The 14,861-nt window shown below is 37.6% G+C and overlaps 1 protein-coding gene across 1 annotated transcript; it reads left to right on the forward strand.

Moving 5' to 3' along the window:
• Positions 1-926: 926 nt before the first annotated feature.
• On the forward strand, positions 927-12,691 carry LOC139148657 (galactosylceramide sulfotransferase-like). The gene is made up of 3 exons (XM_070720152.1): positions 927-995; positions 5,165-5,309; positions 9,258-12,691. Exons 2-3 carry the CDS (start codon positions 5,170-5,172, stop codon positions 10,273-10,275), a joined length of 1,158 nt encoding a protein of 385 aa, XP_070576253.1. The 5' UTR covers positions 927-995; positions 5,165-5,169; the 3' UTR covers positions 10,276-12,691.
• Positions 12,692-14,861: the final 2,170 nt, after the last annotated feature.

Below are 14,861 nucleotides of genomic sequence, written 5' to 3' on the forward strand. Positions count from 1 at the left end.
CACAATATATTTTGGTGACCTTTTATTAAAGAGACAATCCAACATATTTCATTATTTCATATCAGTCAGAGAACTTTAGTTTCTAGTCCCACCTTTAAGTCCCCAAATCCCTTTAAATTCCCCAACACACCCTTGATATTTTCAAATCCCCTTCCGAAGGTGCTTGAGAATGCAGCCTTAACAGATGTGAATCCTGATTACATAGTCGACGTTCAACCTTCGAATTTGTATCATATAGTGATTCCAGTTTTCTGAACCCTTGGAATAAAACTATGTGTAGTCCTAACTCTGAATAAAATTGTTTACCATTTCGAATATCAATACAGTTCAATACATCCGTGTCATAAATATTTCATGCACTTTTGGACGTTGTGATTAATCTAAAATTATCAACGAACGTAGGTATTATTTAGAGATGATTGTACACAAGTGAAAAGCAGCCACGTACAACCACAAACGAACATCTCTATCCAACCCAGCGAACAAGATATTATATCTTTGTTTCATTTTTATCTACGCAATCCATACAAAAGCGATTGAGTCTTATGACTGACCCCTGCATTATGGTGTTACCACTCCAAATAATTTGTGCATCATCGTGTTGTTGACCCTACAGAATTAGAAAACGCGGGGGCAAAACACCCGCACATTTCTGCGATCTTGTATTCGAGAACGGTAGGGAGAAATAAATGGGGTAACAGAGGGCAACCGGCGAACTTTTAACTGTATAATAGTAAATACTTACAAAAGCGATTGAGTATTATGATTGATCCACGGATAAGGATATATGTAAACTGACTGAAACCAAACTGGAACATCTGCTAACGATGTCATTGCTTAAACAGACGAGCACGTGATTGTTAAAGGCATCTGCTGACTACAATTATATGCAAACTTTGCAAATATAAGGGCATACATTGTTATGTAGACAATCAGACCTTCGCCTAAGGTTGCCGGACGGATCTGAGAGAGTCTTTTGCTGCTTCATTAAAAAGGTGAGCAGTTTGATTTTACATGTAAAAATGTGATGCCGTTGTCTTAAATAGCCGAAAAAAGCTTTTGATCATTTGTGTTTGCAAATTTGCAAATAAAAACGATATAAGTTTTTGACAAAGATCTCTTTCGAGGACGATTATACCATCTCTTGTTGCAGTACAATTCAATCATTTTATACCGAGCACTTATTAAAAGTCATATGTATGTTATGAAACTCTCTAAAGTTGGACATCGGAACCTCTTACTCAAGTACAATTCGCGTGTGCGTGCGTGTGTGTGCGTTTGCATTGATTCGTTCCGGATCAATGATAGATACGATGTTACTGCAATTGATCGGCGATAAGATATTGAGTCCATGCAATGTGAACTGTTGATTTTGTTATATGACAAGTGATCTGTACAACGTAACCTATCCATGCTTTATATCCCGCCACGGAGGCGCGAAGTATACCTTCCGTGGATTCAAATGGTTTCGTGGTCATATGGTTTTCTCAAAAAAAGGCGAGTTCGTAACGGTTGCAATGTTGTTAGAAGGTTCTGAAAAATGTGGCGTATAGTTCATTTGCTGCGTCGCAAAGCGTATACTCTACCTACTCGCCGCACCATACTCAGCACCAGCTTCACATGTGCTTAGAACTGCCGATGTGGTATACGCTGGTCTTTCTTTCACATTACTCTACAATGACTACTCCACATGCCTGTTATAAACCTTGTCCTTGAAAGCTTAAAATTTCTAACATTTTTGGCACCAGTACTCGGTTTGACGCTCACTTTGCCATTCTCAATGCTCAGTTTAATGCCCATTGTGTTATTTTCTACTCTCAGTTTGACGCTCAGTTTGTCGATTTTAGAGACTCATACATACGTGGAAAAATAGAAAACAAAACAGCGATAAATTCAAGAGGATTAAAAACACAGCATTACTAAAACAGATCTAAATCCTATTGACACTGTGATAATTTTAGTAAAAGTTAATGAAACCTCTATTTATTGATGTTCTCAATATGGTCCAGCCTTTCCCATACGATGTAAGAATTGGCAAGAGGAATTGCAAAACCACCATTAAAAAATATCTATATGTATGGTTTTCAGTAAAATATTGAAATTTAGAACTTAAAAAACACTTTTGTGCCATGTAATGAGCTATCCTCCATAAAAACACCATTCCACTGAAGTAAACGTAAATGCGTTGTCTAACGCTCAACCGTTACAGTGAGAATAGCATGCCCTCAATTTGAGGACGTGCCTGCCCAAAGTATGACTCTCATCGCCAAGGCCCTACTCTGTCGTCTTTTTATTGATCATTGTTGTGTCTTGTTAGCCAAAGTTGCACCAAAATATTGTAAAATACAATACATAGCCCAAGAAAATGAAATGCACGTACCGTTTTCTTAGTTGTTTCTTCAAACTTTAGCCAATCTTAAAAATTCTTGCAAGGAAAAATTGTGTGTTCCCGTTCTGAACAGCCTCACCAACGTACAACACTGATGTTAGTCTGCCGCGCTTCCAGCCACCGCCTAGCAACATCGCTACCACATTCAACTCAGAGTGTGCTGTACATATGAGAAACCAAGACTACGTTCCCCTAAACTTTTTTTCCTCTTCTTAGGGACCGTTCAGTTTTTACGGCCTTGGGGGGGGGGGTGTGGGGCGGCAAAATCCTGTCGCCCATGTTAAAAAAAATATAGACCCCCTGCATTTTTCCTGAAAAAAAAGATGACCCCCCTTTGTAACACGAAAAAACTTGATTAGCCCCCCCCCCCCCCCCCCCCCGGTTGAAAAATAACCAAAACCCGTATGTCAAATTTACCCGCACGGTTTGGATTTGAACTCCGGTGCGCGCACTTTATTCGTGTAGCAGAGATGCCAGTGCACAAACTTCCCAGCCACATCCATGCAAACGTCTGTTAATTAGGACAAGTGTAAGGCAATTTTTAACTTCATTTCCATAGACAACTTATGTCCATGGACATTGTATAAAGTGAACTTTATTGGAGTGGTTCGCCAAAGGCAGCCCTCCGGTTAAGAATGTCATGGGCCATTACGTAAAGTCAACTTTATTCTAGCTTGTAAAGAGTGTCATGGACCATTACGTAATGTAAACTTTATTGGGAGTGGGCCGCCAAAGGCAGGTGCCTGTTAAGAGGGTCATGGGCCATTATATAAAGTCAATTTATTGTAGTGGGCCGCCAAAGGTGTCCCGCCGGTAAAGAGGGTCGATCATGGCCATTGCGTGAAGTAAACCTGATTGGAGTGGACCGCCAAAGGCATCTGCCCGTTAAGAGGGTCAAGGGCAATTCCATAAAGTCAATTTATTGTAGTTGGCCGCCAAAGGCGGCCCGCCGGTAAAGAGGGTCGATCATGGCCTTGGCATAAATTGAACTTTATTGTAGGTATTATGTTTTTGAAAATGTGGTGACCCCCCCTTTCCTACCAGTCAAAAAGCGATGACCCCCCCCCTTCGCGGATTCCAAAATTACGATGACCCCCCCTGGATTTGCCTCCCCCCCCGGCCGTAAAAACTGAACGGTCCCTTATTAACATCAGCCGGAAAGCGGCCGAAGATTTTTTCATCTCTATGATTGTATATATGATTTGAACTGATTATACAAAATATACGTCGCTGGTTGCTATGTTACACGTTTTTAGTGTCAGTAGTGCGCAGCAAAGAATGCTTCTCGCTGAAGTTCTTGCGGTTTTTTATCGCATTTCATATGATTTTTGAATTTTTAATTTCTGCGAGCACAGAATCATTACAATACGATTTTTTAAGCCACACAAATAACTTCTTGTTCCACAGCAGGGCAACACAAATTGATGAGCAATTTTTTTCTATGAATCATTACCAAAAGTTTATGTATCAATCGATTAGTACGTATAACTTGCCTAATCCGTGTAGAAACAAGAAATATTGTTTTCCATTAATCTATTCACTCTGTAATGAAACAAGAGCACAGTTACAGATGAAGTGCTCGGTTCGAAGGGACAGTCAGCTGCAAAATTGATAATATTTGCCGAGATTTGTTTTCCTGTGTCTCGTCTCACCTCACGGTCTGTTCCATATACTGGATAAGTTCAGCCCACATTAAGCTCGTTGACACTTGTTGAACAGATAGCGGCATTCATAAGTGAAATCCATTTGTCAACAATAACGATGTTCGTAAAATATACAGATAGTGTTTGCAAAGTGAATCGCGTGAATATGCTTTTTTCGGAATAGAATAGGGAAATGCGAAGAACATAGTGTTTACAAAGTGAAAGGATAATAGTTGTGCCTTTTCCAAGTGGAACAAAGAAGTGCCGAGAGCAAACGGAATAAACGTGCTGAAAATATGTTGTGTCCCTCCTAAAGACAAAGTTCAATGTTTGAGCTTTATCAGTTTACATTGAATCCATGTTTTTGTCTATTTGCCTATGTTCAAACACATTAATGGGTTACAAATCCTTTATTGTGATTTTAGTGATTCCATATGATAATTACCTAGGAGACCGTTTTGCACTTTACAAAGTAAACAGCGTGCATCAAATGATACAGATGTTGCACTGTAGTAAGTCGACTAAATTGGACTCACGCAAGTTAAAACATGTGGTGAATAAATATTATTATACAATTCAGTGTTACTGCACAAAATCCTGAATAAGATTTCTCCCAGAACAAAGCTAGCGCAAATTCCGATGCAGAAGTGTTTGCGAATACCTTTAGGGATTTCAAATAAAGTTATTTCAAATCAGCTAATGGAAGTGGCGATAAGGAATTGTTTTTTGAATTGTCTATCCTAATGAGTATTTATTACCCCGAAACTACTTTTCTCTACAGAATGTCCATAAATGGCGAAGCCTCTCCGTGCATATGTTTAAGAATCACAGGACGTTGTTTATACATCATTGTCGTAAATGAAAGAAAAAGAGGCTTTGCTTTAAAAAGGCCAAATCTTGCAAATGCCAAACTTTACGGCGGAAAGAAATCGGATGCCAAAGACCGAGAACTTCAACTTTGTTAGTGTCAGCGAATCATGGGATATTTTTTTCACTAGTTCGTATATCTTTCAAAACTCTATGTGAAACTGGGATAGATGCTGATTCTGTCGTGCAATATTGGCTAGACTTCAACATTCTTTAATCAAACACCCATGTCTATTTCATTGTTATGTATGTGTTACATATTCAGGAAATATGGGTCGTTGGAAAATGAAGGTATTCGCTGCATTGAGTGGATTATGTACGCTGCTTGTTATTTTTGATGGCTGGACCTCTGTGCTGCCTTGGCTAAAACCAGAACAAGCAACAGACGAAGAAAGAGAAATTACATACGTGTAAGCATTTATCATTACTCCTTGAGCTACTTGTGGGCACCACAAAAGTGGTTGCCTGATGGGAGCACTTTTCAATTACTTTTGGATAAAATCCAATGAGACTGGTTGGCAATTTATTTTATGACGTATTTCTTATGTCCGAATGCATGACACATTCATGCGTGAAATGATACAGTTCACATTTCCCAACTCTTTAGATGCATTTTAAGCTGTGGTATCCCTGTTCCACAAAATGAAATTAATTTGCATCATTGTCATTTGTGATAAAATTGTGTCAGATTCCAATTAGAATTTACAGATTGTCATATAACCGATTCAATATATATATAGAGGACTGATGTTCTCACTACCTTGTACAAAAGGATGACATCACTTTTGGGTTTGATCACACTCGATACATCTTCCTGTTTTAGATTTAAGATGTTTGTTTTCGATATAATTTTAAATAGTTCGATTATGTAAATTTTTGAGTACACATGTTGGTTTCAATACTTTCGTGGAATTCTAACAGATCTGGGCTTCATTTGTCGTTGTTAACGACGCCATCAAATATATTTGCCCGCTTCTCCTACCTAAAATGTCTTAATTGATGTCATTAAAACTCGGTATGAGGACAATGTAGTATGATATGCCTACATTGGACAGAAATCCTACATATTTTGTCCTGAATTTTCGTAAAACGTTTGCCGTATGAATTCCTTAGCCTAACATAGACTTCCGATTTTAGGCTTTTCCTAAGCCATAAAAGCAAAGGATTTATTGTGCTAAAATCTTAGCAGTGCTTATACTTAGCATACATACTCTTCGATAAAGAAGGAAAATCGTATTGCTGAGGAGACTCACCCACTTACTGTTATAATATAACCCGCTAAGGTGTATTTTTGTTAGTGTAACCAATTTCTTGCCGGACTAACTCGAAACAAGCATGAATTACACAAAGAATGTGTATACTCTTTGGCGCATGTAGTCTGAATTTAATTGCTTAAATGAAGCGGCCATATGAACCTTACGGTGTCTAGAATTATGAAGGGGTATACAGCAGACAAGCAAAGCCATATATTTCCTAAAATAGAATATATTATTTCCAAAAATTCTATACAATACAGCAAAGTCACTTCACATTAAACCTTACAGTAAATAAATAATACATCAGGTAAGTGCAGCATTCAATACAGATGTTTCAGAATGAATTGCCAAAATGTGTAACTGTTTGTCAGCATGAACTCGCAATGTGTCCCTAAATTACACGTATGCGACTACTAAATGAGTCCCTGAATCAATTTGCTCATAATATACAAAAGCATTATAAACACTCGGCTAAAATGCAATATATGTGACAGAGCACAAAAAAGCCAAATGTATCTCTACAATATCTGAGCACATCAACTGCTCTAGTTAACCACGAAATTATGCAAACAGAAAGAAACAATTGCAGACAAATCATGCCATAGAATTTGATAAATATTGTAGATTCTGATAATATAGTATACTTTAAGCAACATAAAACTCTATAGATGTTACAAATCGGTTGAGATACAGAGGTTAACTCAACCAAATTAATGTAAATTTGGTAATAAAAGGAATAATTCAATCAAATAGAAAAAAAATATAATGTTTGAAAATAAGCTAAATAATCCAAACCTCTTTACATAACCAATGTCTCCGAAGTCTCAACTTTCCATCACTTGTGAAGTAATTCAACTCAGTAACTCAAATCACAATATGTAAATGCACGATATTTTAATGCACGATATGTAAATGCATGATATGTAAATGAGTTTTTTCTTTAGCCTTAATGCATGTCAATGTATTCAGATAAGAATAACACCAAGTTTCTCAGCAATGTACGTAAATATTCAATTCACATGCAATAATTCTCCCCACATTACAGTTATTGTAACTATCTCACAAATTCATAATGCACTCGATAATATAGGTCACAGCTGCTTGAATAAACAGGCTATCTTCAACGGTCATCTGCTTCCCAACACAGTCTCTCAATGCACAAAGTCAGCTTCTCTTCATTCAACAGGTTGGACCTGCTGATGTGCAGCGTGCTGGGAAGTTTATATCGTATTGGTCGAATATCACTATTCACAGCAACTTAGGGAGTGTATTTGTATTATTTAATTGTAATAGTAAGATTCAGCAAACCAATCGGATAACAGCTTCCGAAATGCTGCACATTAGCCAGGTTGGAACAGGTGCACCCGCTGTTGATTCGCATGGTCGTTACAACACACGTGGCAGGATATCTCTGCAGACTATTTACCCTGGGCCAGACACTGCACTGGTCAGGTACTCATACTCTGGTTGTACACTTGTCTTAGGCTTTAAACTGTTCAGTAACTACAGCATTACTCACTGTTCAGCATTCTACAGCATACATATGTAAGTGCAACAATTTCTGCTGAACACCTTCTAAATTCAAGAAAACGATTTCTCAAGTACAACGACTAATCTGGATGGTTTGTGTGCATGGACTTCATATTTGCATACTTAGTCATACCTTTGAATGAGACGGAAATTTCTGCACATACCCAAACACATGTCCGCGGTCAGCACATTCAAGGCACACAATCTGACTTCAGGTACAGGTCCACAAAATCACCAATTCTAGTTAATACTTCACAGGAATGTTCTGTACATCAGGATGGCAAACGCATTTCAACCGTAGTAGCTGTTTGGTTCAAAAATGCAACTCATTAAACTTAAATCAGCAGCCCAAAACTCGTGATGCTAACTGCATACAGTCTGTGATGTGACTCTCAGGGAAACGTGTCTCTCAGGGCAATGTCATAGTGCGTTGGTCTATAACATTCATATTAGGAGAAGCGATGAATTTCTGACCCAATAATGGTTATTGATGCATTGGATCACTGACTGTTATTGGACATATTTTTAGAATGGAGTTACATATGATAAAACATCACAAATAGCAAAATTGATATTTAATATTCACATATTATGCGGAACTATTTTCCAATGCTGAAAGCCATTAGCGTGCAAAGTCAATATAAGGAATTTCACACACTCAGGTTGCAAAAGACAACCAGGATCTAGCGCCATCTTTGGCCAAAACACACATTTCTCGTACCTATCACAAGCAGTGACCATCACACACGTTTTTGTAGATATATACAGTATTTTGCTACATTTGTCGCAGCTTTTCTGCACTTAAGAAATTAATGTGCATGAAATCGGTTGCGTAAGTGTTTTATAGATACACCCGGGTACAATTTGACAGTAAGTTCAGGTGCATGGCTGAAAACAATATTGCGACTATTTTGTAATTTAGTTGACCAGAAATTTCTGTTTTTGCGGCCAGGAAATGAAGCCTTTTATGATGACTACTCTCTGATAGCATTCTGCGCAAACGTTTAGTTGCAAAATATTTTGTTTGGTGTAAAGATTTGTCAAATTATAAGATAGGACCAAGAATGAGATCACCACTTCTATGTGCCCTCGAACTGCTGCTTACGGATGATACCCTCACCTTCATCTCGGACATCGCCGACTTTACCGGCACAACCACCACTAATCGGATCGGCAACAATTCGCGCCGTTACCCTGGGCGTCTCTAGCTTGTATTATTTTTGACAATATGTAATGACTTTTAGTATCGTAGTTTTGTACTTATGAACATGCAAGATGAATTTACTACTCAAACATCTGTGATATGGTGTTCTGGATTTAATGTTCGTTTTGCCATATCTTAGTACCTATTAAGCTCTCTCTGCAAAATATCAGTTTCACTTTGATCATCTTACAATGAACAATTAGAGGAACTCATTTCCCGTTTCCATGCATAACACTTTAAAACCACTCGTAATGAAAAAAGTGACGACGAGAGTGATGGTCGTGTTGTTGATTGCCTGGTACATGTACAAAGCGGAGGAACCGGCAAGCAATATTAATATCTTAAATCTCGTATTCCAATTATTACAGGGAGGATAATGAAATTCCAACAACAGAACGGCAAGGACTGACAGCCAATTATACCTTTCAACACCACGAGAAAGTAACAGGGGTTCCCAAGGGAAATCTCTGTCAGCCGATCAACAAGTTCATTTTCGTCAAAACCGAAAAGACAGGAGGCAGTACACTTGCAAGTCTTCTATTCAGATATGGGCTTAAGAACAACCTTGTTGCAGCTTTGGACCCAGAAGGATGGTTCGCTATAAAGTACAATGAATCGTCTGAAAGCTATGCTATCGTGCACTACAACTGCACTGATTTTCCAGGTTACGATTTCATAGCCAACCATATCATATACAATCGTGTTGCGATGGAAAACATCATTACAAATGCAACATATATAACCATACTGAGATCACCATATACTCACATAAGATCTAGATTTTTCTTCTTTCAGGGTTACCAACCTTTACGAAATTCAACAACAAAGTCAGAATCTTTCTTAGCGTACCTAAAATCCAAAAAAGACAAGTTCGATGGACATGGGACGGTATCTTGGGATCTAAACACTTTGTCACACAGATTTGGAATACTTAAGTCTGAACGTAAACTTCTAATGGACTCAATTAAGAAAATTGACCAGGAATTTGATCTTGTCATGTTAACTGAGTATTTCGACGAGTCCCTGATCTTACTAAGAAAATTAATGTGCTGGGACTTCGAGGACATCTTGTACTACTCTCAAAAGGTTCACAAAACTGCGCTTCCGACAGTTACTATTGCAATGAAAAGCATCATCGACAAATTATCAACAGTCGACATTCAGTTGTACAATCACTTCAACACGACTTTCTGGAAAAGAGTGAGAAATTACGACGGAGACTTTGAAGCCGATTTGACGAAGTTTCGCAAGTTAAAGAGTAATGTTACTAAGAAGTGTGAGCTTGAGAGAAACACCGACTTTTGTAACTTGTTCATCATGGATGATTATCCTGTTACCAAAGTGACATATGAGAGACAACTACAATGGATGTGTGCAGACACATAACCTGCAAGGCGATGTACAATTTGAAACACGACGATGGGAAAGGAAAACTTACCTTTATGGTACATTTTAATCATAGATAAAATACAGTATTAAATGCATTAAACGCAGTGTGCCCTTTAAGGTTTACAGTCAAATGTAACCTAAATATGCCCATATATGGTCAAAGGGGCGTTCATTAGTATTCAAAATGCCCATGTGAGGGCGCTGTTTTTAAAAAGCGGCAACCCACTTAAAGTCTGTGATTTTTTAGATTTTATTCTCTTTCCATGGTAATTGTGGCAAATTTGGAACATGGGACAGTATACCTTTAATATAAAAAAGACAGATATAAAATCTATGAATTATTCAACCGGTGACATCCGGCTGCCCTTCTACTAAGCAATTTTCTAGGCGATGTTGTTTACTGATAAAGCTTAAGTATACCTAACACTTTTCTGGTATTAATAATTGATTCAGTAGATAATTAGGATAAATAAGAGCTGTGCAAACTGTAGTTGCAGAGATAATCGAAAATAGGCCAATCCGGAAAGAAATTTTTGTCCCATACTACTCCGTGTGCTGCAAAAAAGACATTCTCTAGCCCTATTAGTTACCCTAGAATTAGGCCAGTGCATACTCAATGACATGATTTAATCATTTAAAAAAAATCCGCCTCACAATGTACCTCATGCAACTAGATACCAAAGTGTTCGTGTTGCAGTCGCTAAGATAACCGAACGTCATCCCAACATTTGGTCATAGATTTTTGTCCCATTCTCAAGAACTATTGGGCAGCCTATTTGTTTACTTATTGTAGCATTGTTAATTAAATGTTAGTCCACATGTGCGCAGATTCAAGCTTCTATTTTACATAGATGTTTATACAGAATAAAACCATGTTCTGTTTCTATGATGTTATAGTTCTAGGGTCTTCGACAGCACTCCACACAGAGTCCGAAAAAACTCGTGCGCTTAGACAAGAATGGTCATTTCTCTATACTCACAAACAATAAACAATATAAAAATTCAACATCACGATTCATTTGAGGCGTCGTCACTTACACAATGGGATGCATGTTTGTTGAAAGTTGGAATAGATGGGTGACAATCTATAATCGATTACCTTAAACAGCGTCATCACTTGTACGCCTCTAGCAATAATTGACCACAATAATGATTGTTTCCATGTCTCATAAAACAGACTTTTAAACTGTCGATACTTGCCACTGCAAAGTTTGGGATTTCTCAAACAGCCTACGCAATTTTGACTCACGAAGTATAGCTGATTTGGACAACTGACCCTACCGAAAAGTCGCCGAAACATGAGGCCGCGGACAGCTTTGAGGAAATATAAATGACCAGCGCCGAAGGCAATTCGTTTATAGGGACTGTAGCTTTCAATACGTCACGATTTAAACCGTCAGATAATTGGTAAATAACATATTTACATTGTATGATGAATACAAGCAGTTAGCTTAAATAATGACTAGAATTTGGAACTGTACATAAAATCAATCGGGGCATCTTAACAGTTGCTTTTAGAGAAATTGTGCCCATCGATAATACTGTACGTTGACAACCAGTTATTTCTACCATGATAATTACTACTAAGAATCAGTGAGTAAACAGATAATTTTCCCCAATTAAAAATATGTTGAAGAAAGCGCTCGATATGGCACTGAATGTTTTTGAATAACCATATGGAGATGAGAGTAAAAATCGGAAGCGTAAACTCTCACACCCAAACTGTTCAAGATGGACCTTGAACAACTTTGACTAAACCAGCAGGGTAAATTTTTACAATAGATACTTTAATGGGTCATATTTTAAATATATCAGAATATCTGTCGGGGACTATAGCAATAAAAACGTCTGAAACATTATACAACCATATACATACACACGAGAATTATGACCCGATAGAGGTAGTACATGCATATGTGTCCAAGAAATTCATTGACATCGAAATTTTCGTATTTAATTGTCTTCGACTATAGGCAGCTCATATCTAGCACATACTTTAGATTTTTAACCTGGAATATTTGGGTTTTCTTATGTTTAGCTGTATGATGCCATACTAAAATGGGCAAAGCTGTTAAATGGCGGGCATAAATTTGTGCCTATGTAAGCCGCAAATGGATATGGATTTGAACCCATGTAGTCCGAAACACAAATGGAGTATCATATTTTGGTATATAGAGTTATACGTTTGTTATTAAACTTACTTTTCTTGGGGATTATAGATTGAAATATGGGAATAAAAACCGTTTCTGTGACGTACCAAAGGTATTAAGAGATAATTAACGGAGCACAAGCCAACTCTTGAAGCTTTCAAGTTGGAAGAGGCTACGTGCATGTTTAACATACTTGCCCAACGAATGGGTTTTAAGAAATGTGTACAAACTCAAGAACATATGAATGTTCATTAAAAATCCTTAAGAAGAAAATTATGTGCTGTTGTTATTATTGTGACAAAAAAACTAACATCTCTCTCGATTCATGGTGCACACTTTGCGCTTTAACCCTTTCACCACTATGGTTTGTCCCAAATCCATTGTTTTCTATGGTAAAGTTGGACCTGTATAGAGGGAACTGGGGGTGAAAGGGTTAAGGTAGAAGCAGGTAGATTCAAGCGGTGACCTGAAAAGGGGACATTGTTATTTTCCCTGGGATTCATAAATTGAAGATTCAAACTTCTTTTCTCATTGCCAGCTTCTCATACGATTCCGTCGGAGATACCATTCTTGAGGAAGTATGTCTTACATCTCACTGGACAAACTCCTAGGTTTATTAACCAGTGATCTTTTTTTGTTGCATAGAGTATGATATCAGGGGTCGCATGATATGTAGGTTAACTTCTCATGCGATAGGAGGGATTTACTTTACTATTTAAAAACAAAATGGATTTGTGTAGCATAAGCAGAAGTACTTGCATGATATGATAATACCTGCTGTAGATACATAATATTTTCGTCAATAATTTTTTTAAGTCCCCGCACGCAGCGCAGGGGACTTATACATTAGGTCCCGTCTGTCCGTCCGTGCATCCGTCACCCGCGATTTCTCAGTCATCTATAAACCTATTTTTAAACAGCTCGGCCTGAGTATAGTACCATATGGCCTCCCATTGCATGCCAGATATTTTCACAAAATAATAAAATTTAGCCGCCAAGGATTCACTTTTTTGTATATTCAGAGCTTCATTCTCTGAATCTGAATCCAAAATTAACATTGATGTCTGGTATTCAGACAATCTCCATGGCAGAGTTCTTATCTTGCATTACCCTCAATTCGTAGTGTGTTTGTTTCGGCGAAAAGAACTCTGGTTCCGAGAGTGGTATTCAGACTCATTTATGCATCCGTCACCAGCAATTTCTGAGTCATTTATAAACTTGGCATAAGTATGGTCTCTTGGATATGGCATAACTATGGTCTCTTGATGCACGCAACTTGCTTTCAAAACAACAATCAAATTTGGACCCCAAGGATTCACCTTTTTTGGATATTCGGAGCTACATCCTCTGAATCTGAATCCTATTCAAACTTGTATCGCCTGAATCTGAATCCAAAGTTATGTTTGTATCTTCGCAACGTGAATGTGTAAAGACACTCTAATCATTCGTGATATTTCAAGAGATACTGACTGAAATCGGTTGAAATGTGGTACAGAATTTGATGTACCAAATTGAATGCAATGACATTTAGCAACATCCTGTTGATTAATAACTAATTAACTTATTCAATGACCTTTCATATTTAGGGTGGCAATCCAGATTGGCTTTAAATTTTCACCGCCATAGTATGGCCCAACCTTATTGTTTTGCCGTAGTGAAGCTGCATGAGTCTCTAAACAAGGAAAGAATGTTTGTAATTAATGATCTATATCGTGAATGACTGCACTAAATCTGATAAAATGTGCTACAGATATTGACCATGAAAAGATTTAACAGTCAAGAAAGGCATTTAGCGGTATCAATAGCTGATTAAAGCAAGTCTCCCCTAAGTGAACACAGGGACATTTTTGGTTCGTAGCTGGCGTTCTGATTTTTTAAAATGTTCAGAGCCATTATTCAGGCATGCCTTAACCACTTTCTTGCAGATTAGTTGAATTTTGACATTTTAACATCCAGTACATGGCATACCTTATTCTGTCTAACTTGGTAAAAGGACATAACCCTTTGCCATTCATACTAATGTCTACTTGTTTACAGTACAATCCAGTAGATAGGTCTTTTGTACCCTCATTTCGTTTTACATGTTGATCATATTAACTTCAATTTAGTTACTTCCATTGACTTATTCCCAATTACAAGCAGGGACTATGTCATTGTAATTGACTTGTTCATTGTGCATTATGAAGTATGCCACCATCTGTACCAATTGCTAACATACGTTCTCGTGTTTTTTGTATAACCGTGATTTATTTGACTTTGTTTATTACATACATAGCAGAAAAAACACTGTTTGTAGACTTCATTAAGGTATAATAATTTGATTCTAGTTCAGTCTGATGAAAGCCTTGGTGCAATATTCCTGATTTATATTGTTTGCAGGTAAATTGACACTTCTGATCTTAGTTTGACTTGGAAGGCGTGATACATGCTCTA

The sequence above is a fragment of the Ptychodera flava genome, chromosome 13, assembly GCF_041260155.1.
Source record: "Ptychodera flava strain L36383 chromosome 13, AS_Pfla_20210202, whole genome shotgun sequence".
Classification (NCBI taxonomy): Eukaryota; Metazoa; Hemichordata; class Enteropneusta; family Ptychoderidae; genus Ptychodera; species Ptychodera flava.